General features: G+C 30.5%; 5 protein-coding genes across 7 annotated transcripts; 2 read left to right on the top strand and 3 right to left on the bottom strand.

Annotated features, from left to right (window-relative positions):
* The first annotated feature begins 372 nt into the window (after positions 1–372).
* LOC111428042 (uncharacterized) lies at positions 373–3,396 on the top strand. Its single transcript, XM_023063442.2, has 2 exons — positions 373–800; positions 2,388–3,396. The coding sequence occupies exons 1-2, from the start codon at positions 716–718 to the stop codon at positions 2,672–2,674; spliced, it is 372 nt and encodes a 123-aa protein (XP_022919210.1). The 5' UTR covers positions 373–715; the 3' UTR covers positions 2,675–3,396.
* Positions 3,387–10,589, bottom strand: LOC111428040 (protein O-mannosyl-transferase TMTC4-like). The gene is made up of 6 exons (XM_023063439.2): positions 10,506–10,589; positions 10,042–10,380; positions 9,633–9,987; positions 9,377–9,577; positions 4,026–4,726; positions 3,387–3,972 (listed from the first exon to the last, which is right to left on the bottom strand). The coding sequence occupies exons 2-6, from the start codon at positions 10,287–10,289 to the stop codon at positions 3,393–3,395; spliced, it is 2,085 nt and encodes a 694-aa protein (XP_022919207.2). The 5' UTR covers positions 10,290–10,380; positions 10,506–10,589; the 3' UTR covers positions 3,387–3,392.
* Positions 10,551–12,593, top strand: LOC111428041 (phosphogluconate dehydrogenase). The gene is made up of 4 exons (XM_023063440.2): positions 10,551–10,642; positions 10,961–11,927; positions 11,976–12,249; positions 12,299–12,593. Exons 1-4 carry the CDS (start codon positions 10,632–10,634, stop codon positions 12,499–12,501), a joined length of 1,455 nt encoding a protein of 484 aa, XP_022919208.1. The 5' UTR covers positions 10,551–10,631; the 3' UTR covers positions 12,502–12,593.
* A 1,113-nt stretch (positions 12,594–13,706) lies between these two features.
* LOC111427669 (cytoplasmic aconitate hydratase-like) lies at positions 13,707–23,053 on the bottom strand. Its single transcript, XM_023062893.2, has 12 exons — positions 22,468–23,053; positions 22,317–22,409; positions 22,091–22,257; positions 18,881–19,026; positions 18,759–18,828; positions 18,570–18,704; positions 18,321–18,515; positions 18,095–18,266; positions 17,826–18,040; positions 14,484–15,542; positions 14,311–14,433; positions 13,707–14,248 (listed from the first exon to the last, which is right to left on the bottom strand). The coding sequence occupies exons 1-12, from the start codon at positions 22,472–22,474 to the stop codon at positions 13,952–13,954; spliced, it is 2,679 nt and encodes an 892-aa protein (XP_022918661.2). The 5' UTR covers positions 22,475–23,053; the 3' UTR covers positions 13,707–13,951.
* On the bottom strand, positions 22,467–24,828 carry LOC111427670 (uncharacterized). 3 transcript variants are annotated; one of them, XM_071196298.1, is made up of 4 exons: positions 24,761–24,828; positions 23,629–23,946; positions 23,500–23,563; positions 22,467–23,449 (listed from the first exon to the last, which is right to left on the bottom strand). In XM_071196298.1, exons 2-4 carry the CDS (start codon positions 23,934–23,936, stop codon positions 23,186–23,188), a joined length of 636 nt encoding a protein of 211 aa, XP_071052399.1. In that variant the 5' UTR covers positions 23,937–23,946; positions 24,761–24,828; the 3' UTR covers positions 22,467–23,185. The 3 variants fall into 3 exon arrangements, with proteins under 3 accessions (XP_071052399.1, XP_071052398.1, XP_022918662.2); XM_071196297.1 differs by lacking the exon at positions 24,761–24,828 and adding an exon at positions 24,079–24,733; XM_023062894.2 differs by lacking the exon at positions 24,761–24,828 and adding an exon at positions 24,007–24,729.
* Positions 24,829–25,231: the final 403 nt, after the last annotated feature.

Raw genomic sequence — 25,231 nt, 5'->3', positions numbered from 1 at the left:
TACAATTTCTTATAAATAATTTGCTTTAAAAAAGAATTAACTATAATTTTGTTGTATTAATATTATTTAGAAATTATTTAATAAAATTTACATTCAATAATTTAACTAATTTACTTATAAAAAGTGAGGTTATTTATATAACATCCTGTCGTTTCACATAAAAGAAATTATTACTTCGACGAATTGATCTTAATATAAATTACCATTTTTTTTATACCCATATAATTTTAAATTGACTATAATAATAATAACAATAATTTCAAGTAGTTACGTCAATACTTTTATAACTTTATTAGAATGCGCTCTCGACGTCATCCGTTAGATGTCGCCGAATTCACGGGCGATCTTTTTCAAGGTCTCTTTTAGCTACGTAAAGCACCACGGTAAACGTCACCAAACGTCACATTATTCCTAGTGTTCTGGTTGTTCGCGTGTTCCGTTCTTATACAAGTTTAACGCGACCGTCAATTAAAAAACGTTTTTCAAAAATGTTTATTACGTGTCTCCGTTTCCGAACGAAATATAAATGTGTTTGAGTCGATTTATGTCACGAATTATTTGAAATTCGCCAAAAACTTTTATTTATTGGAGAAACCGTTCGGTGTGGTGATTGAAGAAAAAAAAAGTTGTTTGATTTGAAAGCGTCGGACGCCCACCTTTTTTTATATGGTAGGTTTTTTGCGTTTTGTTACAACCCTCCCCACAAGTAAATAAAATGAAAACGAAAAGAATCGTCCGAAAATCGACCACCAAAACCACTTCTAAAACCATCAAAAAACCAACCGATATCAAACAAAAAGGTACGTGACGAATTGAAGGAGGAGCCGGATTGATCAAAGCTAAAAGCTAAACAGGCATGCATCAGCTTTAAAGCTTTTATTTAGCGTGTGGACAATTTTTACATGCGAAGCACTTAACCCTAATGTTATTTATTTAGAAACAAATTACAATTTAGATGGTGATGTGTGGTGATTTATAGAGAGAAAATATTAACAAAAAGTTGTAGTATCAAGGTTTTTTTTTGTACTCATATTAATAATTAAAAAGTAAAAATGAATTTTTTTCATTATAATTTGACAGATGTCAAATTATTATTTTTTTTAGGTTATGTCAATTTGATTTTGACCAAAACTTATCGATTTTACTAATTAATATTTGAGAAGATAAATCGACTTTTAGATAGCGTCATCATAACGAAACAATAAATCATATTATCCTTATGCTAATACCATTTATTAATTTATGATTCATTTAATTCATTTTTACCTTTCTTTTTAATATACAGGTGTAGTAAAAATAGGGCAACAATTTGTTTATTATCTGATTTTAATGTATATGTGTTAAATTATAAATCGAACTTAAAATCGGGTAATAAACGAAATGATTAAAAAAAATTTTGTATACAGGGCGAATCAAAAAATCTGAAATGACGTTATAAAGGTGACTAATACTGATTTGGTAATAGAATACAGTGTGTTCATTAATTATCGTACCCGATCATTACAAGTATGCAACCACTATAACAGTATTTATTTTATAATACGCGATTTGCCTATTGCAATACCAATACTGTGATATTGGTTGCATACTTGTAGTGATTACGTCGGGTACGATAATTAATTAACACACTGTACATTTTGAAGGGGAATTATATGGTTATAACTTGGAAAGCTTTTCTTGGTCATTTACAGTTTATCAGGAAAATATTTATGAGAATTAGTCATAACGTTTGACCCACTATAACTGGAATAATAATTAATAATGTAACATAAAGTTGTGTTCGTCATAATTTATTCTTTCTAACATGATATCACCTTTATACAGTGAATTTTACTTAAAACGCAATATACAAAAATATATTTCCATAGAAACCAGGGCGTCCCTACTTAATTTGTCCCATATAAAATGAACATAATGAATGTTTCTTGTTGTAGGTCTAATGTTAGTTCTAGTGACAGTGGTAGGTAGCGCTAGTTAACATAAGATATCACTATGTTGCATATTTTTATTGAATTAAAACTAGAACTAACACTAGAACTAGAAAGTATCGGGTTTAGCCGTCTTGTGAGACGTGTTTCTAGTTCTAGGTCTTGTGTTAGTTCTAGTTTTACACTATCACTATAACTAACACAGCGTTACCATGACGTCACCTTTTTCCAAGCAACACTTTGCCTTTGCAAAATTACCCAATGCCTGTACTATTAAGCTATGTTGCATTTTATATGGAACAGTGCAAGTGCATAGTACTTTCTTAACTGCATTCCTTTATTGCGAGTTATATGAAATTCCTGTATACAATATATATTTTAGTACCTATATTGATCACCCTGTATATTATTTACTAATTTTCAAGTTTATATTTTTTATTATTTTATTTTTAATTTTAGTATTAAAGATGCTTGCTGTAATGGAAAAGCAACAATCTGCTAGTTCGAGCAGCACTACTAGTGGAAGTAGTTCCACGGCGATATCTCCGGAAAACGGAGCTCACGCGAAGGAGTTTCTATCTTCGGGTCGAACCGGACGTCGAAACGCGATGCCAAATATACTCGGTGAACACGCGGTTGTGAGCAGCTCCGATTTACCGGGTAGATTACAAGCTTTGACGACGACTGAAAAACAAGATGACGTCGAGAAAGATGCAAAACCAGGACCGAGTTGTTCTAAAAGTTGAATGGTTTTTGTGTTTGAACCAAGTTTTTGGGCGGAAAAAAATTTGTATAATGCCGAGAATGGATTGAGATCGACCGGGTTGGATTGAGGAATGTCAATTAATTAACAATTTAGAACGCCAAGAAAAATAAAATAATCTAGTCCGCTTAGATTATAAATTTTTGATTAAGAATCTCGTTTAAATAAATTTTAATTCGTTTATAAAGTTTAGATCTGATTTTTTTTTGACTGATTCAGTAATTAAATTTTTTTAGATGTAAATTAGCCTAAAAGCAAAACGAATGTTCTTGCCTGGTACATTTTTATTTTCGTTATAACAGTTGATTAGCAGTCAATAATACTTTAATGTCTATTAATAGACAAACTTGGCTACCAAACAAAATCGAAATCATCGCTCATTAAAATACAAATGTGTAAACGTTTTGTTTATTATTAAAAAGCAATAAAAAGAATGAAGCAAAAACCTTTGTAAATACCTATTTATCTAGATGTGATGTATTAATAGGTGTATTTATCTTTTTATTTTGATTCAAAAACGCAAAAATAAATTATATATAACATTAATTGATATTAAATTTGAGAAGTATTAATGGCCTAGTAATGTATAATTATTATTTTTATTGATTCAACTTCGATTTTTTGTGATATTAGAATCAAAAAGCCTAGTCATTTGTATTGCGTGAATGTATTTGTATAAATAAAAATTTAAAAAGTCGGTTTTAATTAATTTTATTATTTGATTTATACAAAAGTGTTCTTAAATTATTTTCAGCACTTTTCAGATTCGGATCGAGTTGAATCGCCTTCTTATACATATCCCTGGCTTTTTCTAATTTCCCCCATCGATGATACAAAACTCCCAAATTCGAGTGATACAACCCACTGTAAGGATTAAAATTAATCGCTTCCAAAAAATGTTTTTCCGCCTTCTCAAATTGTCTCATTTTCCCCAAGGTATTTGCAATGCTAAAATGTAAAGCTGGCGATTTTGGGTTGTACATTAAGGCTGTGTTTCCCAAATCAATTACTTTTTCGTATTGTTGTAAACTATCCAATAACACTAAAGTGTTACTCCAAGCTGAGGTATGTGTTGGTTTATAATAAACGGCTTGTTTCCACGCGTTTAAAGCTTCTTCCGGTTTGTGTTGATCGAGATATAAATTTCCTAAGTTATAATAACAGTCGGGGTATTTATTTCTGTGTTGTATTGCTTTTAAATAACAAGATTCCGCTTCTTTGGCTTGATTTAAGTTTGTTAAAACGATTCCTAAGTTCATCCAAGCGGCTGCAAAATTCGGCCTAAAAGTTCAAATTTAATTAAATAATTAATAATAATTAAATTAAAAATTAACCTGATATTAACCGCCTTTCTTAATAATACTTCCGCTTCTTTATATTTTTGATTTTCCCTTAATAAATTCGCTAAATTATTCATTGCTTGCTCATAAAACGGATTTAATTCAATTGCTTTTCGATATTCAAATAAAGCTAAATCTTTATCATCTTCATCGGCGGCTATTTTAGCTATGTTGTAGTGTACTTTAGCGTTTAATGGACAAACTTGTAACGCAGATACAAATAAGGATTTTTCGTTTAACCACTGCTGATTTCTAAGGATCGTTTGTATCCCGAAAATTACACAAATTCCATAAAAATATTTGTATAAAAGTTTTCTTTTTTTGTTATCTTTGAATTTGCATGTTATTTTTTTAAACCCCAATGATATTAATACGCAATATCCAACGCTGGGAAGTAACAACGTGCGTTCTGCGATTACAAATCCCACTTTAAAGAAAACATTCGATGCTGGGATAAATGGCAAAATGAGTAAAAATATTGCTAGGAAATTCGAAGATTTTGAGATGTTTGAATTGAAGTAGAGTAAGTATAGAAAGATTCCGATTAAAATCCAAAATGTTATTACAAATAATGCTCGGTAATCGTATGGTTCTTCTATGAGCGGGATACATCCCATTGACCAATCAAAACATAACCATTGGGGCCATATCAATAATAACAAATTTATTAAATAAATGTAATTATATGTGAACACCTAATAAATAATAAAAATTTATTAATAAAAGGGTCAAATGGATGTGAAATTAGTTATAGATTTTAAAATGAAAAGGAATTCATACAAAAGATCTCACAAGATCTGTACAGAAGAGTTATTTCATTTTTAAATCTATGGCTAATTTTTGTGTATTATTTACATACGGTGAATTTCACTTAAAATGCCATATACAATATATTTCATAAAAACCAGGGCGTACGTATTTACTTTGTCCCACATAAAATGCAACATGTCTGAATGTTTCTGATTGTAGGACTAATTTTAGTTCCAGTTTTACACTATCACTAGAACTAACACAAGACCTACAAGTAGAATCAGTGGTGGCCGAAACCACGTTCCTCTCAGGCATAAAGAACTGATATTAATCACGACTATCAGAAGTTATTCATCAACGTTACACTAACTAAATTAAATTTGCCATTTAGAGGAAAATCTGATGTACTCTTTGAAAAAAATAACTGAGTGTTTTTTCATCTAAAGAGACACAGGTTCATTATCTTAGTAAAGACATACAAAATGAATTTATAGGTTTATCGACAGAAATGACTAAAAAGAAAATTATAGAAATGGCAAAAAAGCCCAATTTTTTTCTGTAATCATGGAAACAAGTCCCAATATCAACCACAAAGAATAACTTACATTAATAATTCGATTTGTTAACACTGAATCGTATTTGGTGGAAGAAAATGTTCTTCCAATTGATTTTATTGAAGTAACTGACACTACCGGAGTCAGTCTGGTATCTCTATTTTTGGACACAATAAAAGTACTAGCTTTAGACATTTACAACTATAGAGGATAGGGCTACGACAATGGAGCCAATATGAAAGGTACGAATAACGGATTACAAAAACATATTTCAAATATAAATGCGAGAGCGTTATTTGTTCCTTGCTCCTGTCACTCTATTAATCTTGTTTTAAATGATGCTGCAGAATCAAATATAGAAATGGTTAATTTTTTTGGAATAATACAAAGGTTGTATGATTTTTCTTCTGCATCCACTTATAGATGGTCTATTCTTGTCAAACATCTGACCAATTTAACATTACAACCTGTATGTTCTACGAGATCGGAAAGTATGATAAATGCGATCACGCCTGTTAGATTTTTGTCCCGTCACTTTTTGGTATTGTATTAGAGAAGTTAAATTATCAGTTCATATGCATTACAATAATTTGGTACAATGTACTTTTAGATGTTAATAGAGTGAATCTTCAGAGGAATCATCTAACAGAGGTTTGCAAGTAATCTAAAAAAACTAAGAAGTAACGAAGATTATCAAAAATTGTTAGTTATAGCGTCTGATCTAGCAAATTCAGTAAACGTAAAAAGAAACCAGATTAGGACGTCGAAAACAATTTCAATAATAATAAACTTTTGACAACCCAATACAAGATCAGCCACAAAAATTTAAAGTTGATGTATATTTTAATTTACTTGACATAGCGATTCATTCAATAGAGGAGCGTTTTCAACAGTTATCCTTATTTAATAAATTATTAACTGTATTATGGAAGTTTGCAAATCTTGCCGACCTAAGATATTGGGAAAAAGAAGACGTCATAAAGCAAAGCATGAATTTGAAGATTACTCTTACACATAACAACAGCTGCCGGAAGAGTTGAATTTTATTTCAAAACTTTTCAAACCAGGTTACACCTTATGAAGTTTTAAAATATATTTTAAACAATAACTTAATTGTTATACAGGGTGTATCTGAATGACATGCCCAAACTTCAGGGGGTGATTCTTTAGGCAATTTTAAGGGTACTTTGATATATAAACCATGGGCGACTTGGGCTCCCCTAAGGAGCTACACCCTTCCAAAAATGGCGGAAAATTTTGATTTAATTTTTTTTTCTCAAAAACCATAAACGCTAGGACAACGAAATTTGGGGAATATGTTTAACTGGTAGTAGGGCACGTTTTCACCCTATTTGTACTTTCAACCTATCCTTCTAAACTACTAAACGTAACCACCCCTTTTAGATTTTTGCTAAAATTTTTTTATGCAGTGTAAATACATTAAAAAAAAAAAATTACATAGGTAGATGAAAGTATCCTAAAACTTTTTTGTCTCTCTAAAATTTTTCCAAAAACGACTAATTTTTGAGAAAAAAAATAATAAAGTAAACACTGCCCGTTCAACAACGGGATTGTCGATCAAAGGTTGGAATGAATTTTTAATGAAAAAATCTTAGTAGGTTTTGCAATCTTTGTCAGAAATATTTTTGACGTTTAAATGTCAGTGGTTTTCTTACTGTTATTATTGTTTTTCAAATTAATTTATGAATAAAGTTCTACCGCATTTACGCTCGTTCACTCGACGTTTCAAAATTTTAAATAAAACAATAATAATAGTAAGAAAACCACTGACATTTAAACGTCAAAAATATTTCTGACAAAGATTGCTAAGCCTGCTAAGATTTTTCCTTTAAAAATTCATTCCAACTTTCGATTAACAACGCTACAGCTTAACAGTTAGTGTTTGCTTAATTAATTTTTTTCTCAGAAACTATTAACTTTTCGAAGAACATCAGAGAGGCAAAAAAGTTTTAGAATATTTTCGTCTATCTAAATAAAATATTTCCAATGTATTTATCATCGTCATAAAAAAGATCTAGACAAAAATTGAACGGGGGTGGTTATGTTTAGTAACTTAGAAGGGAAGATTGAAAGTACAAATAGGCTCGAAACATGCCTTATTATAAGCTAAACATATTTCCCAAATTTCATTTTCTTGGTGTTAATGGTTTTCAGGAAAAGAAAAATAAACCAAAATTTTTCGCCATTTTTGAAGGGGCGTAGCTCCGCAGGGGAGTCGAAATCGCTGATAGTTTATATGAGAAAGTACCCTTAAAATTGCCTAAAGAATCACCCCCTGAAGTTTGGGCACGTCATTCAGATACACCCTGTATATCCAAACATTTAATTATATCGCTTTGAAAATCCTATTAACAATTCCTCTTAGTGTAGCCAATGGAGAAAGAAGTTTCTCTCGTTTAAAATTAATTAAAACGTGTCTTCGGTCAACAATGACACAAAATCTGTTATCAGGCCTGACAATTTTATCAATAGAAAATGATATTGCTACATCTATAGACATACAAGATGCATTGCGACGTTTTATAACCAAAAAGGCGAGAATTTTAACAAATTTATATTTGATAGTTTACAATTTGCAACTTGTTTAATAATAAATAAATAGAAATAAATCAAAGTGCTTTTTTGAAAGGACACTTTTTTAAATTTTTATTTAGGCAAGGGGGGCCAAATCTCTGGCACCGCCCCTTTCGATTTAGCCGCACGTCTCTAAAGATGGCTAAACCCAAATGTTTCTAGGTTTAATGTTAGTTCTAGTGACAGTGCAAGTGTAAAACTAGAACTAACACTGTACCTAGAACTAGAATCATTCGGGTTTAGCCGTACGTCTCTTAATACGGCTAAACTCAAATGATTCTGGTTCTTGGTCTAGCTCTGTATAACAATTAAAACTAGAACTGTTACTATGTAGAACTAACACTATACCTAGAACTAGAATCATTTGGGTTTAGTCGCACGTCTCTAAAGGCGGCTAAACCTGAATGATTCTAGGTATAGTGTTAGTTCTAGTTTTACAGTAGCACTATACCCAGAACTAGAAGCATTTGGGTTTAGCCACACGTCTGTAAAGACGGATACGTTCATAACAACAGCGTTCATAAGGATAACCTTTTATTAACGAACCTTGATTTTGTGCATTTGGTAACTCGCGATAAGATGGCGGATTTTAAATCGAGGTCACAAAACGAGGTGCCGCCAACATCAAACGAATCGACGTCAATGTCATTTTTGGTTGTTCTGTGCCAGAAGCCTCTTTGCAATGAATGTGATAAAATGATATCCCCTCGAAATGACACGCTAATTCAGGATAGGATTGAGGACACTAAAGAACAATTATTTTTTCATTCACCAATATTTCGCTTTGTTTATTAAAGCTTCTTGAGGGTTTGAATTTCTATAATCAAGCAACAAATTAACATGAAATAAGGAGAAATAATTAATAAAATCAGCTGCAACGTACATCTCAAACCATAAATAAATAAACAAGGTTAATAAACAAAGCGAAATATTGGTGAATGAAAAAATAATTGTTCTTTAGTGTCCTCAATCCTATCCTGAATTAGCGTGTCATTTCGAGTTGCTAACGGGATTGAAGAAACAAATCTCCTGCTAAAATGATATGTGCAAACTGTAACTAAAGTTGTCATAATACAATGTTTGTTTTTTTGGTATAACAAGTTTTAATGATTTTTGTCATTGCCAATTTAGAATGCATCGTTTAGTTCCTATTTTTCCAACTAGTCATTTACTTTTTTTATTTTCTGAGTATTTGAACTAAATTTATGCGATGTTTCATTTTTTTAGCAATTTTTTGTTATTACTGTAGTTTCACCACTTAAGAATTAAGACGGCCGAAACCTCAGGGTTATCATAAGGACGTCACCTTTTTCTAAGCAAAATTTTCCTTTACAAAACTACTCCATGCGTGTACTATTAAGCTATGTTGCATTTTATGAGGGACAGTGCAAGTGTATAGTTTCGTAAATATTGCAAATTATATGAATTTCCCGGTATAATTATTACCTTTGTAAAAATACAATTCGAAAAACTCGCTGGATTATCAACTGGAGCAAAAATAGGTCTCTCAAAATTCATAATCCATAATCTGAAATACATGATTCCAACTCCAGTTAATAACAACCAAGAAAATCGAAAAAAGAATCGTTTAGTAACCCCATTTTTAAAAATTCTTGTATAAAAAATATCATAAACACTACATAACCCCTACAAAAAAATGAATTAACCTTAAAATCGATTCAATTAAATTAATTAAACATACCAAAACCATAATGGCAGTTTCTTTCGTTAATACTGCTAAGAAAACAATAAAACTTATCACCAAAAGTAATATCACAGAATCTTTTTGAATTGTTTTTTTGTACAATAAAATTGTGATTAAACTAAAAATTGAGCAAAGTAAATCTGCGCGACCTACAAGAGCTGCCACGGTTTCTGTATGAACCGGATGCACCGTAAACAACAATGTGGATAAAAAACTTATTTCGTTTTTTAAATGTTTCTCAAAAATAAATAATTGTATCAGTGGAATGAGCAAGATACAGAGTATAACGTATAATAATATATTTGTAGCATGGAATCCCATCGGGTTAAAATCACTTAATAACGCATTAAATCTAAAACAAATCAATATTATTTTCAACATTAATTTAATTTTTACGTTTTATTACCTATAAGTAAGTATCGTTAAAGGCCTATACGATTTATGACTCGTATTTTTCGAGATATCTCCACCCCAAAAATCATTTTTAAACACATCTATTAACGACGATTTTGGATTAACATCTTTGTTTTTTACAATAGCTTCAGTATCATCAAATACAAAGCTTCCAAACAATGTATTTGCATAACAAATCAATGCTACACCACCGACAATCACCTTTTTATTCATATTATTACAGATTTTCTTTTCTCCCATTTATATTAATCACTTAACTTTATAATCAATTCTATTATTCGTCATGTTTTGACCCATTTTCATTTAAACTTTCTTTAAAACCATGGAATTTCTACAAAAAAAAATCTTTTAAACATTTATCAACACCAATATATTGATTTAATGGTAATTATAATAGATGGCGCTAAAGTGGGATATGTCAAATTAATGTTTAATAAAACTTTAAAGTTAGGCTACCTGTTAATACCTCCTTCTTTATAAAGTTGTGTTGTGTCTGTTTCGATTAATTTGGTGCTCTTAAATTAACAGGATAAGTTTTAGTTTCTTTAAAATTTTCCTCTGAAAAATTAACATAACCTCAACATGAGTGAAAGGTAATGTTTTTATTTTATTTTAGTATTAATTGATTTACAATATAAATTAATTGTGTAAAAATGTTCGTAAATTTTACTTTTTATCATTAATTCTTTAATATCGGCGAAATTAATTAGTTTTTTATTAAAACTTAACTTTCAATAACCTTTTTTGGGTGGTGCAATACACCCAAATAGGTCACCTTATTTTCCTTTCTTGAAGGTCAAATTGGATATCTAAATCATATTTCTTAACTTTAATTACTTAATCATATAGTTTAATAAATCTTAATATACAGGATGGTTCAAAAAATAAAATTCTTATTTTTTTTTTATTAGGGTTGGTGACATTGGATTAATTGGGTTGGCGGTAATGGGCCAAAATTTAATTTTAAACATCGCAGACCACGGTTTTAACGTAATAGTTTATAACAGAACCGTTGAAAAAGTCGACAATTTTCTTGCCAATGAAGCTAAAGGAAAAGAATCCATCATTGGTGCAAGAAGCATTCAAGATTTAGCAGCGAAATTAAAAAAACCACGCAGAGTTATCTTATTAGTTAAAGCCGGGTCGGCTGTAGATGATTTTATCCAACAATTACTTCTCCATTTTGAAGCGGGCGATATCATCATTGACGGTGGAAATTCCGAATATACTGATACAAGAAGAAGATTTGCTGAGTTAAAAGCTAAAGGGATAAGATATATTGGTTCAGGAGTTTCTGGAGGTGAAGAAGGTGCAAGATACGGGCCAAGTTTGATGCCTGGAGGTGATAAAGAAGCGTGGCCGTTTATTAAAGATATATTCCAAGCGGTTGCTGCAAAAGTTGATGGAAACCCTTGTTGTGAATGGGTTGGAAGCGACGGGGCTGGACATTTCGTTAAAATGGTTCATAATGGAATTGAATATGGTGATATGCAACTTATAGGGGAAATTTATCATTTAATGGTTGCGATGGGATTAAATCAAGATGAAATGGCAGATATTTTCGCGGATTGGAATAAAGGGGAATTGGACAGTTTTTTAATTGAAATCACCAGAGATATCTTAAGATACAAAGACGAAAAATCTGGTGAATTTCTTTTGCCAAAAATTAAAGATTCTGCTGGACAAAAAGGAACTGGTAAATGGACAGCAATTTCCGCGTTAAATTACGGCGTCCCCGTCACTCTAATCGGCGAAGCAGTTTTTAGCAGATGCCTTTCTGCATTAAAAAATGAAAGAGTCGAAGCAAGCAAGATTTTACCTGGACCTGAAAATAAATTTGATCGAAATAAAACAGATTTCATTGAAGATTTAAAACAAGTATTAAATAATTTTGTCATTTAATTAAAATTAATTAACAAATTTTAGGCTCTTTATGCAAGCAAAATAGTTTCTTACGCTCAAGGATTCATGTTGATGCGGGAGGCGGCGTCCCAATACAATTGGGATTTAGATTATGGGAGTATTGCGTTGATGTGGCGAGGTGGTTGTATTATAAGATCCGTTTTTCTTGGACAAATTAAATTGGCTTTCGAACAAGATCCTAAATTAAAATCTTTATTGATGGCCCCCTTTTTTGTTGACGCAATTAAAAAGGCTCAAAAAGGGTGGAGAAACGTCGTTATTACAGCCGTTAATTTAGGTTTGTTGGTAATGTTTTAATACTTCATTTTTTAATTTATTAATTGTAGGTGTACCAACTCCTGCATTGAGCACTGCGTTAGCTTTTTATGATGGATATCGCGCCGAAAAATTGCCAGCCAATCTTTTACAAGCGCAAAGAGATTACTTTGGGGCTCATACATATGAGTTATTAGGAGAAGAAGGAAAATTTGTTCATACAAATTGGACTGGGCATGGTGGAAATGTTTCAGCTTCAACATATACAGCTTAAATTGTATGATTTTATAATGGGTTGGGGTTAAAATTTTGTATTTAAAGTTAATAAAAAATCAAAAAATATCTATAATTTTATACAAACGAAAATTTCTTTTAATTGTTAGGTTAGGTTGAGTTTAAGAATTTTTATTAACAAAACTAATATTCGTGGAAAGATAAAATTATCAACGATATAAAGATTAATTCTTACTTTATGATCTCGAAGAGAGTTGTTTCGTAACCCCAAATCTTTATTCAAGAAAATAATTTTGAATTAATGATTTAAAATTTGACAGTTTTAGGTTATGTAGGTTGAATTTAAGAATTTTTATTAAATTAAACGAATATTGATGGAACAATAAAATTATTAACAATATAAAGATTAATTCTTACTTTATGATCTCGAAGAGAGTAGTTTCGTAACCCCAAATCTTTACTCAAGAAAATAATTTTGAATTAATGATGTAAAATTTGACAGTTTTAGGTTATGTAGGTTGAATTTAAGAATTTTTATTAAATAAAACGAATATTGATCGAACAATAAAATTATTAACAATATAAAGATTAATTCTTACTTTATGATCTCGAAAAGAGTTGTTTCTTAAACCCCAAATCTTTACTCAAGAAAATAATTTTTAATTAATGATGCAAAATTTGACAGTTTTAGATTAGGTTGAGTTTAAGAACTTTTATGCTTTTATCAAATAAAACGAATATTGATGGAAAGATAAAATTATCAACAATATAAAGATTAATTCTTACTTTATCATCTCGAAGAGAGTTGTTTCTTAAACCCCAAATCTTTACGCAAGAAAATAATTTCGAATTAATGATGCTAAATTTGAGTTTTAGGTTAGATTGAATTTAAGAATTTTTATCAAATAAAACGAATATTGATGGAAAGATAAAATTATCAACAATATAAAGATTAATTCTTACTTTATCATCTCGAAAAGAGTTGTTTCTTAAACCCCAAATCTTTACGCAAGAAAATAATTTTGAATTAATGATGCTAAATTTGAGTTTTAGGTTAGGTTGAGTTTAAAATTTTTTAACAAATAAAACGTATATTGATGGAACAATAAAACTATCAACAATATAAAGATTAATTCTTACTTTATACCTCGAAAAGATTTATTTTTTAAATCCTTAATCTTTACTCAAGAAATTAATAATCCAAAAATGGATAATTTTAGGTTAAGTACAAGAAAACAATTTTAATATATGTAAATGTGTTATTATTTTGCTTTTCCCTTCTGCATTCAAATACATTTAGTATAATATTAAAAAAAAAATTGGTACATATTGCTTTGAGATGATTATAAAAGTAATCCTAAATTTATAACCACCAATAACCAAGATTCTATTAACAATTTTTACACTTAACCAAACAACCTTAAAAAAAATATTAATAACATTTCAATAACCTTCCAAATCCCATAAAAGAAATGCTTTTAACATCGAATTTACCCTAAAATCTTTCTGATCATATAATTTAAAATACCTCCATGTTTATAATACAAAAGATCAACCTCCGTATCGAATCGTAATATAACATTAAAATTTTTATCATCGGCGGTTACTTGAAGATGCTGACCAGGAGTTAATTTATCTGGAAGATTTATTGTGTAATTTTCTTTTCCATCTAATCCCAATGATTCGGCGTTTTGACCATCAAGGAATTGAAGGGGGATGATTCCCATTCCAACCAAGTTTGAACGATGGATTCGTTCGAAAGATTCCGCAATAACAGCTCTAATTCCCTATTTTATTAAAAAAAATTAAAAATTAACTTAATTTTTGTTGTAAAGTAAAAATTAATTACCAATAAATATGGTCCTTTTGCAGCCCAATCTCGACTAGAACCAGATCCGTAATCTTTTCCGCAAATTAAAATTAATGGGGTATTATCTTGTGCGTATCTATCAGCGCAATCAAAAACATCCATCTAAAAAATCGTCAAATAAATTATTAATTAATTAAAAATTAATTTATTACCTCTTCATATGTTGGAAGATAAATTGTTCTTGGGCCTGGTTTAGTTAAAAATTTATTCACCAATCGGATATTAGCAAATGTTCCTCGAGCCATAACAGCATCATTTCCTCTTCTAGAACCATAAGAATTAAACTCTCTAGGTGTTAAGTTCCTTTGGGCTAAATATCTAGCAGCTGGACTAGTTCTTCCAATAGATCCCGCAGGGCTAATATGATCCGTAGTTACTGAATCGCCCAAAAACAATAAAACGCGAGCATTTTTAATTGGTTTCTTCACAGGTAAATCTTTACTCATCCCATCGAAAAATGGAGGTCTCTTAATATAAGTCGAAACGTCATCCCAAGGATATAAATTCCCTGATGGGGCATCCAAAGCTTGCCAACTCTGTGAACCGACTTCGATTTTTCCGTATACTTCTTCAAACATAGTTGGAATGACATATTTTCTTTCGATTTCTTGGATTTGAGCTCGGGTTGGCCAAATATCTCTTAAGAAAATCGGGGATCCATCGCTTTTCTTTCCTAATGGTTCAACTTCGAAATCAATATCAACAGTTCCCGCTATAGCATAAGCTATAACCAATAAAGGACTTGCTAAGTAATTAGCTCTAGTATTCGGGTGAATACGCCCTTCGAAATTCCTATTTCCAGAGAGAACACCGCAACAAACCAAATCATTCTTCTCAATCGCATTGACGATGTTTTCGTCTAAACTTCCAGAGTTTCCTATACAAGTCATACATCCATATCCAACAATATCAAAACCGAGTTTTTCTAAAGCGGGGATCACGCCGGATTCTCGAAGATAATAAGTTACAACACCCGAACCGGGAGATAAACTCGTTTTGATGTAAGGGGCAACATCTAAACCGGCGGCAACCGCGTTTTTAGCTAAAAGACCAGCTCCTAACATTACACTTGGGTTACTGGTGTTTGTGCAAGATGTTATTGCTGCTATTATTACGCTTCCATGAGTTATTTCGTATTGGGTACCATTAAACATAAATTTAGATTTTGTTGTGAGCTTTTCTGTTGGAATGCCAAAACCTTTGAAACCAACCTTGAAAGAAAATTATGTTTTAAAATTACTAATGAAATTGATTCCATAAATTTATTTTTTTAAATAAATTTTTGAATAAAGTTTAAACGTCAATGTGACACAAATTCAATGTTACCAACTGTAACCAACTTCACAACAATTTGTCAATTTTATGAAACGTCATGTTTTTTTTAGCAAAATTAATTAATTTATGCTTAGATTATAGGCAAAAAGGAATTTGTTTATGTTTTTTTAATGTCAAACCTTTAGAAAGTAATAAAACAATTAAATTAAATTGACGTTTTTGAAATTTTGACGTTTCAAATAATTATTCAAGTCTATCAAGTTTCTTTGATTAAATAATCAAGCAAAATCAACATAATTTGTAATTTTAAAAAACATAATTAAATTACTATTGAAATTGATTCCATAAATTTATTTTTTTAAATAAATTTTTGAATAAAGTTTAAACGTCAATGTGACACAAATATAATGTTACCAACTGTAACCAAGTTCATGTTGTTCAAATGTCAATTTTATGAAACGTCATTTTTTTTAGGAAAATTAATTTATTTATGCTTAAATTATAGGCAAAAAGGAATTTGTTTACGTTTAATGTCAAACCTTTAGAAAGTAATAAAGCAATTAAATTAAATTGACGTTTTTTGAAATTTTGACGTTTCAAATAATTATTCTAGTTGATAACCAGTGAAAAAACGTTTAGAAAAACCTTTGTTTATGAGTTTCTTTGATTAAATAATCAAGTAAAATCAACATAATTTGTAATTTTAAAACCTCTCCATTAAATATATGTAAGTGTTGTACTATTTAATGTAATTTCAAATATTTAAAATTATTTCAAAACTATTTTAAAATCTTATCAATTAGTACCAGCTGCAACGAAGTTACGGTTGATTCATTTAAAGAATTTAATCGAAAATTGGCAGGACGTTAGTAACCTTGTTACAATTTATTAGCAAACCCACGAAAAATGAACGGAATCTTATCAACTATTATTCATTTCCTTCAAGAAGTAATCCAATTGAATAAAATCGAGCAATACTTTTTTTAGTTGCCAGTTCACTTTTGTACCTAGCAGGTCGTAGCCGTCTCTTGTAGATCATCTAGTTTGATATTCAACATTTTACATATCACTAGGTGATCTGCAAGGTGATGGATGCGATTTTAATCATCATTCTAACAAAACGTTTTTTGTTACTTAAAGGTAATAAAATTTATTATTAAAAAATAATTGTAAGGTGTTATTTTCAGGTGTTTTTTATTCCGGTGATGTGATGAAACATTTTATTCATCACTGGGTGAAAAACATCTGTTAATACACCTAAAAATTAACAAAAATTTAAAAAAAATAGAATACTTAAGGAATGTTTAAAGAGTGGTTATTAAAAAATAATTAAATTACGATTGTTATTATTTAGAACGATTGAAAGTTAATTATCTAATTAAATAGACGAAAACAAATCATTTTTAAATTAAATACAAATTTATGTTTAAAGTTAGAAAGTATTTTTTCTAATTATTACTTAATAACCTGCAAAAAGTGGTTTAAATACTAAACCCGACCAAAAGGAACCATATCAAAACGAATACTCAAGAAGAAAGTTAAGCAAAGTGATAAAATTTAAAAAATGGTAAGAATTTTTTTAAAGCTATAAATTAAGATAATCGTAATTAAGGAACTATTGGTGTGATTTGGAACTTGAATTTCATCACAGCAATAATTCTCACTTACAGTTGTCTAAATCCACAACGAAAAATTATTTTTTTACTTTTACCTGGAAGATTTCCGGTAGACTTGATATTATTAAAATAGTCACTGGGTACCTTGTAGGGAAAAGTATAAAAATCATAAAAATAATAAAATAACCAAAAAAATTCTTTAAAGCATGGTTTCTCTGGGATAGTTTTGCTTATAAGCGTTCAATTTTTTTGCTTAAAGCTTAATTATCTTTGACAAAACATGAATAATTTAATTTCGAAACATTTAGTGTTATAAATCGGAGATACGTTGCGTTTAAGTGTACCAATTAACATTAAAGCAAACGTATCTTTGGTAAATCTCACTTTTTAATCATCACCCATAAAAAATCATATTTAAATTAAATAAGTATGTTTTATAATCTGCAAGGTTCTATTTTTATGAGTCACTGGGTATCTTGCAGATTATATTCGTATTAACACCATAATAAACAATTTATTATCGCCTGCAAGAAACTAGGTAGGCATTCGTTTAAGTTATGTCACTGGGTATCTTGCAGGGAATAAAAATTGTTTCAAACCAACCTTATTTGTAAGACAATTAGCAAAATCTTGTTTCATTTCCGTAACGGAAACGCGATCATTCGGTCGTTTGGGCCCACTCACGGATGACACAACAGTGGCAAGATCAAGCCCGACAGTTTGACTGAAAATTGGATCATCACCCGACTCGTAATCTCGAAGTTGTCCCGTTGCTTTTAAATAAGCTTCAATCAATTTTACTTGAGATTCAGGTCGATCTAAATGTATCAAAAAAAATTAATTTAAATTTTTAGATTAATATAAAATATTACTGGTTTGTCTCAAATAAGATAAAGAGGTATCATCTACTGGGAAGAAACCAACGGTGGCACCATATTCAGGACACATATTTGCTATTGTTGCTCTATCGGCTATGGAAAGGGCTTTTACACCTGGCCCATAAAATTCAACGAATTTACCCACAACGCCAAGTTGTCGTAAATGCTAAAAAATTATTTAAACTATCAAATTAAGAAAATTTTGAGTAATAAAAGAAACCTTTGTAATTGTAAGGACCAGATCTGTTGATGTAACATAGGGAGTTAAGGAGCCATGAAGTCTATAACCAACAACTTGAGGTAATAACATACTAATTGCTTGTCCTAACATGACAGCCTCAGCTTCGATTCCACCAACACCCCAACCCAAAACACCTAATCCGTTAATCATAGTTGTATGGGAATCTGTTCCAACCTTAACATTAATTTATTATTAAAAAAATTAAATTAATTAAAAAAAAATACTTACAACTGTATCTGGGTAAAGCACCGCATCTTCTTGACCATTAAACACTACTCTTGCAAGATATTCAAGGTTAACTTGGTGAACAATTCCGCTTCCAGGTGGTACAATTAACATGTTATCAAATGCTTTAGCCCCCCACTTAAATTAAACGATTAATTACCACCATTATTGATTACAAAAAATTAATCTTACCTTTAAAAACATGAAACGTTCTTTGTTTCGCTCAAATTCATGGTCTTGATTTTTTTGTAAAGCATCCGGGCTATTATTAATAAAAAGTTATTTTTTTATCATTAATTTTTATTATTACTTACGATCGTATAAAGTCTACTTGAACGGAATGATCGATGACTAAATCAGCGGGACATATCGGGTTAATTTTTTGTGGATCTCCTCCCAAACTACGAACGGCATCGCGCATAGCAGCAAAATCAACTACTGCTGGTACTCCAGTAAAATCCTATAAAAAAATTGCATATTAATAGATTTTTATTTCTATTAATTAAAAAAAATATTCAAGGTTATAATGTTTAAAGTGGAATTAAGGGGTAGTCACCACAAGATTGGTGTCGAATAATGTAACCGCAAGTGACCTCAGCTAAATCGACTGAAATATAATATGTTATTGTATTAAGCCGAGGTCGCTTGCGGCCGAGGCGCTACAAATAATACCATATTAACACAAGACTGGTGTTAAACCATGCAGAGCCTTGGCCTCAGCTTAATACTGTAATATTATATACAGGGCGTTTAGAAATTGGGGGATAATCTACACGTAGCAACATTCTTCGTTCGATTCTAAAGCGAAAATCTTAATTGTAAAAGGTTGTACCATGCTTATTATACAGTGCATTCCGAAAGTAACAGATAAATTCGTTAAAACAATTAAAAACGGTTTATAGAAAAGACGGGTCTAAGGATTTAAATTTTTTGGTATAGATTTTAAATTTTTTCCGCCATTTTTAAGCTAGTTATGACGTCATCGCTATTTTTTTTAAATAGCAATCCTCCATTTTTATTACGAAATATAAAAGAGTTTTTTTTTCTGAATTAGGTACAGCCAAAATTAGTATTAGTTGCATAAGAAAATTTCCGAGAAAAATTGCCTTAAAGTTTCATGATTTTCCATTCATTTGAGGTAGAAAAATAGTAATAGCCATGCGTAACCATGGCAACCAGTTGTTTTATAGATATTTTATTAAGACAACGATTAATTTTTAATATCTGAAACAATTGGTTGCCATGGTTACGCATAGCTACTGCTATTTTGCTATCTTAAATGAATAGAAATCATGAAACTTTAACATAATTTTTTTCGAAAATTTTCTTATGTAACCAATATTAATATTGTTGTATTCGTTATTTCTTTCCATTTTAATGCATTAAATAAAATAACAATGTCTTCTGTTTGTACTTTTATTAAAAAATGGATTATTTGTTTTTAATTCTACCGGTTTCGGTTCAATAGTAGAACCATCTTCAGGAACCCTCGAATCTCGTCAATTTATTTTTAAATCTCTTGTGATAGTTAACATGTTAAAAAATTTCTTTTCCTCAATTCACAAGAACTTGTGCCCTTTTTTTTTACATTTTTAAATTTTTGAATTTGAAATTTTTGAAACCGGTAGAATTAAAAACAAATAATCCATTTTTTAATAAAAGTACAAACAGAAGACATTGTTATTTTATTTAATATTAATATTGATTGAACTAGATTCAGAAAAAAGTCCTCTTTCATATTCCGTAATAGAAATGGGGTAATTGCTATTTGAAAAATATACCAATGACGTCATTACTCGTTTAAAAATGGCGGAAAAAATTTAAAATCTATACCAAATAATTACAATTATCATATCCTTATGACGAACACATTTAGCAACATAGTAGAACAACATTTTAACATTAAGATTTCCGCCAATTTCTAAATACCTATACAATGATCCATGGACCCATGTTTATTAAGACTTTTTTGTTTATTTTGGTCTATACTATTACCTCTTTAAATATTTTACATTTTTTTAACACCCTGTATATATATCTGGAAAAGTACTGCTGGGGAGATTGGAAGAGGAAATGAAGAGGGGGGAGTTGTTTCCGGATGGGCAGGCGGGATTCAGGAAGGGATACCCCTCTTCCCTTCCTGAATCATCAATTGACAAATATATAGATATTGAAACACCTGGTAGATAGGGAGTTAAACAAGAACGGAGGAAAGATGTATGTATTGTTCATAGATCTAAAGGCGGCATTTGATAAGATGGATAGAGGGAAGATGTGGGAGGAAATGAGGAGGAGAGGTATCACAGAACAGCTGATAGCGAGAGTGAAGGAGACGTACAGGAAGAGATAAGCGAAAAGAAAGGTTATGTTTGAGGGCTTGGTGAGGAGCACAATGATGTACGACGCAGAAGCATGGAGATAGAGAGAACAAGGATTGCTGGATATACAAACGGTATTGGAGATGGGTACTAGGGTTGGCGAGGGAGACTCCAGGGTATGTAATGAGGGAGGAGGTTAAGGTGGATGCAATAAGGGTGGAGGCTGAGAGAAGAGGAGTGAAGTACGAGGAAATGATAGAAGAAAGACCGCATTGTAGGATCCTGGGAGAGTGCTGGAGGGAAATTAAGGAGAGGAGGCTGATATATGGGCAGAGAAATAGGGAAGGATATTATAGGAAAGTGGGATATTCATTAACTGGGATCGATAACAGAAGACTGGAGGGAGGTGAAATGTGGAGCGAACTGAGAGATAGGGACAGGGACATACAGAGGTAGGAAAGAACGTCAGATACGCGAAGGGAGGTATAACGTAAGGTATGGGGAGATATAGTGACAGAGGAACTGCCAAAGTATCTGTTAATGGAGGGAGATGATGAAGAGAAGAGATTGGTGGCCAGATTTCGCTGTGGCAATAAGGAGAGAGGGAACAGGTACTGGGCGGACGATGTGGAGAGGTGGTGTAGGCTGTGTGGAGAGGATTGGGAGACGCTGGAACACATGTTGAGAGGGTGTAGTGAGCTTAAGGAGGAGGCTATGGACAGGAAGCAGATTTTGGGTGGAAGGGGGTGAGGGCAAAAGATGAGAGAGGTGATTGGGGTGACGAGCTAAGGGTGTGGAGATGGGGGAGGAGGGTAGAGGATTTGGGTGTATGCATATATTGTACTAGGTATATTGTAATGGAGAAATATTGTAAATTGTAAATTATAAACAATAAAACGCTTATTATTACTACAAATATGTGCATTAAAACTTATTGTTTTGCGCAATTTTCTTTTTATGTTGAAAGCATTATTAAACAACTTATAATCAGTTAAAAAAAATAAAAAGATTGCTTCACATTTTGTAATTAATAACAAATTAAAAGATAACAGAAATCATTGCCGAGTGTTAAATAACATTAACACTTATCTATTTTTTTTTTATAAATTCCAGATAATTAACCCACTTACTGGTTATCCTTAATAGGATCCAATTTGTAAGTGACATTATATAAGATATACTTTTAAATCCCTCAAAACATCTCACCTGCAATATGACCCTAGCAGGCTTAAAAGCCACTTCAATTCCATCTTCTTTCGCTTGATTATCTTCCCAATTTAAAATATTATTAACATCACCTTCTGTAACTTGAAAATTATCGCAGTTTCGAACAGCGGATTCTAATAAGACTCTAATCGAATACGGTAGCCGATCTAAATAAATTTAAGTGTAAATAAATTATACTGTAACTATTAAACGTAAAAATAATTACTAAATTTGTCTCCTAAAGCAGTTATATCGTAGTATTTATATTGTTTGTTGTCCACTGAGAGGGATTTACACAAATTGGCATAAGGATTTGTTCCTAATACAAAAAATAAATTTATTAATAATAATTATTATTATTTAATAATAACACTTACCGGCCATTATTATTGTTGAGGCCGTCACGTAGCCCCCGAAACTTGAATGAAAAATACACAATCACCGTTCCGCACTGTACTTTTTATAAAGTAAAACGACGACTTTCGGTCGTACTTTGCCCCCTTCCCGCTACTTATACTTGCTAATTACAACAACAAATGCGCAATTTTATACGGATTCGATGTATAAATCGCGATAATTTCGATGTAACACCACCAAAAATGTTTATTTAGAAAGACACAGAGAGAATAAGAAATAGTAAAGTTTCAAACCCGTCGAAAATTTATTTAATCTGATAATTTGTTTGATTGACCGTTGATTATTGAGATAGTAGTGCGACGAGTTGGAGAAGGGGACGAGTGAAGTGTGATAAAAATGTTACAGGAAAACGAGAAAAACAAGGTTGAATATAATTAACCTCACTTTTTTATAGTTAGTTGTCAAAGTATTCAATTTTTATGATATAGATGGCGCAATTATTTTATTTAATTTTTTATCATTATTTAATAATTACAAATTAATTTAATAAAGTTGATTGAAATTATTAAGTTAAATTTTAATTAGAATTAATTCAAAATTTATTTCAAAAAATAAGAATTAAATGATTAATTCGTCGAATAAACTTAGATTCGTTATGTATAGATGGCGCTCATAAACGCAAATTAAATTGTTTAAATTAAATAAAAAGAATTAACTTATTATTAATTAAATGTAAACTTAAAAATCCTTTAACCTTAATTTCATTTGGCTTAACGCTTCCTTTAAGACTTTAAATTGTTTTTCTTTCTCTTGTAACAAAGCGTTATTTGTTAAAAGATTGTTTCGGATGATTTTTAAATTGTCATAATTAGGAATTTCGGTTTGGATTTGCTCCAAATATTGAGCATCATCATCTAAACGCTTTAATTGGGAATCTATAGCTGTTTTTATTTCATTTTCGGTGGAGCATTCGAATAGTTCCTGATTTAGGTTTTCTAAACTCTATAAAAAGGGTTCTAAATTTATATAGAAAGTTTATGTTGAAAACTTACAAATTGATCATCAAGGGATTGTAATCTTTCCTCGAAACCACTTACAAGTTGATCAAATTTATCACTAAATAAGAAAAAGTTGTGTAAAAAAAATATTTAAGGTTAATTCTTAAAGATAATTAAACAAACATTAATAAATCCCTTTTTTCCTCTTCTTGGGCAATTTTTTGTAAAATATCTTCAATATCCATCGTTTTACTTAAAAAAGTTTTTAAAACTTCCCTTGTAATGTTATCATTAACAGCATGTTCCACCAACTTATTGCCTTTTGCTAATTGTATATCAATCGAAGCTTCAATATTAGATGCATTTCGTGAATGTTGTTGCTTAAAGTGCATTAAAACTGTTTTTGTGTAATCATCCAATTCTTCCAAGAGTAATCCTTGTCCGACCAACTCTTTAAAGAGCATGTTGTATTTAAAATTCTTCAAAGCCATTCGAATTGATCTAAAAAAAAGTTTTAAGTCTTTAAGATAGCGATTATTAATCAAATAAGATAAGATATACTATAAAATCTATATATTTGTGACAAAAATATATTGTTTTGGTGTCTTAAGTTACTTTTAGATGGATAATAACCTAAAAATAATTAAAATCGCTATAATCGGTGATGGAACTGTAGGAAAAACTAATTTGTTAAATAGGTACACATTAAATGAACCCATAACGGATTACGAACCAACAGTTTTCGATAATTATTCTACAGAAATTCATTTAGGTGGTAAATCATATCTATTACAACTATTTGATACATCAGGACAAGAAGAATACGATCGATTAAGAAAACTTTCTTACGTAGAGGTAAATTTAATTAAATTTTATTCAAATTTTTAAAATTTATTTTTCAGCGAGATTGTATAATAATTTGTTTCGCCGTTAATAACAAAAATTCTTATCAACACGTTAAAGAGAAATGGATTAGTGATGTAAGGCAATCCAATAAAACAGCAAAAATACTTCTTGTGGGTTAGAAATGAAAATAAGGTAAAAAATTTTAAATTTGATGTAAAAGATTTTTAGGTACAAAATCGGATTTAAGGGACGATCCTAATGAAGATTTAGTAGATCCCGAGCAAGGAGTTAAAATGATGAAAATAATCAAAGCTAAGGGATACATGGAATGCTCATCTTTACGAAACGATGGAGTTCAAAACGTTTTTAGCGAAGCGATACGCATCGTTTTATGTGAATGGCAAAAACGAAAGCGAAAGTGCGAAATTTTGTGATTATCTCGAATTAAAAGAATTAAATAAATACGTACCAGTTTTCTTTTAATTTGAAATCAAATTAATCAACGTTAAGCTGTCAAAATTAGTTATCGGAAACTGTTTGAAGAGTGCCATCTTGTGATTTTTTTAAATATTACATAGAGCGGTTAATTTGAATTTGTACAATTTTAAAGTATTTTTTTTGTGAAAAAATCAATTTCAAATAATATTTATTACTTTATTTCATAATAAATGTTAATGTTTTTATTTAGTTTTTTAATTTTTTGTATTAATCCTTGAATGATTTTAATTTTAAGGTTTCTTTGAGCTTTTAAGTTTAGGTTTGATTCTGTTTACCCAATTTCCTATGATCTTATGTGGATAAATAATTTATTAATCAATGGACCAACACTCAGATGTGAGATACAATAGACCCAGAAAGGAGATTATCGAATGAAATAGCTGCACATGACAATTAAAAAGGAAGAATTGTTATCGAATGAGTTCTATGTTCGAAGTTGTGT

The sequence above is a fragment of the Onthophagus taurus genome, chromosome 6, assembly GCF_036711975.1.
Source record: "Onthophagus taurus isolate NC chromosome 6, IU_Otau_3.0, whole genome shotgun sequence".
In the NCBI taxonomy this organism is placed as follows: domain Eukaryota; kingdom Metazoa; phylum Arthropoda; class Insecta; order Coleoptera; family Scarabaeidae; genus Onthophagus; species Onthophagus taurus.
This window is presented reverse-complemented; position numbering and strand designations above follow the sequence as displayed.

What these genes read in the sequence shown, in the direction of transcription:
- LOC111428042 (XM_023063442.2), top strand. Translation starts at nt 716, where the DNA reads ATGAAAACGAAAAGAATCGTCCGAAAATCGACCACCAAAACCACTTCT. An exon ending in AACCGATATCAAACAAAAAG is followed by an intron (nt 801 to 2,387) that starts GTACGTGACGAA and finishes TTTTAATTTTAG; the next exon opens with TATTAAAGATGCTTGCTGTA.
- LOC111428040 (XM_023063439.2), bottom strand. Translation starts at nt 10,289, where the DNA reads ATGGGAGAAAAGAAAATCTGTAATAATATGAATAAAAAGGTGATTGTC. An exon ending in CGAATTGTATTTTTACAAAG is followed by an intron (nt 4,727 to 9,376) that starts GTAATAATTATA and finishes ATTATTTATTAG; the next exon opens with GTGTTCACATATAATTACAT. An exon ending in AGAAAGGCGGTTAATATCAG is followed by an intron (nt 3,973 to 4,025) that starts GTTAATTTTTAA and finishes TTGAACTTTTAG; the next exon opens with GCCGAATTTTGCAGCCGCTT.
- LOC111428041 (XM_023063440.2), top strand. An exon ending in TCATTGAAGATTTAAAACAA is followed by an intron (nt 11,928 to 11,975) that starts GTATTAAATAAT and finishes AACAAATTTTAG; the next exon opens with GCTCTTTATGCAAGCAAAAT. An exon ending in TATTACAGCCGTTAATTTAG is followed by an intron (nt 12,250 to 12,298) that starts GTTTGTTGGTAA and finishes TATTAATTGTAG; the next exon opens with GTGTACCAACTCCTGCATTG.
- LOC111427669 (XM_023062893.2), bottom strand. An exon ending in TGCTTTAGGAGACAAATTTA is followed by an intron (nt 22,258 to 22,316) that starts GTAATTATTTTT and finishes AAATTTATTTAG; the next exon opens with ATCGGCTACCGTATTCGATT. An exon ending in CTGCTAGGGTCATATTGCAG is followed by an intron (nt 19,027 to 22,090) that starts GTGAGATGTTTT and finishes ATTTTTTTATAG; the next exon opens with GATTTTACTGGAGTACCAGC.
- LOC111427670 (XM_071196297.1), bottom strand. Translation starts at nt 24,164, where the DNA reads ATGGGTTCATTTAATGTGTACCTATTTAACAAATTAGTTTTTCCTACA. An exon ending in GCGATTTTAATTATTTTTAG is followed by an intron (nt 23,947 to 24,078) that starts GTTATTATCCAT and finishes ACTTTTTTTTAG; the next exon opens with ATCAATTCGAATGGCTTTGA. An exon ending in GAAAAAAGGGATTTATTAAT is followed by an intron (nt 23,564 to 23,628) that starts GTTTGTTTAATT and finishes TTTCTTATTTAG; the next exon opens with TGATAAATTTGATCAACTTG.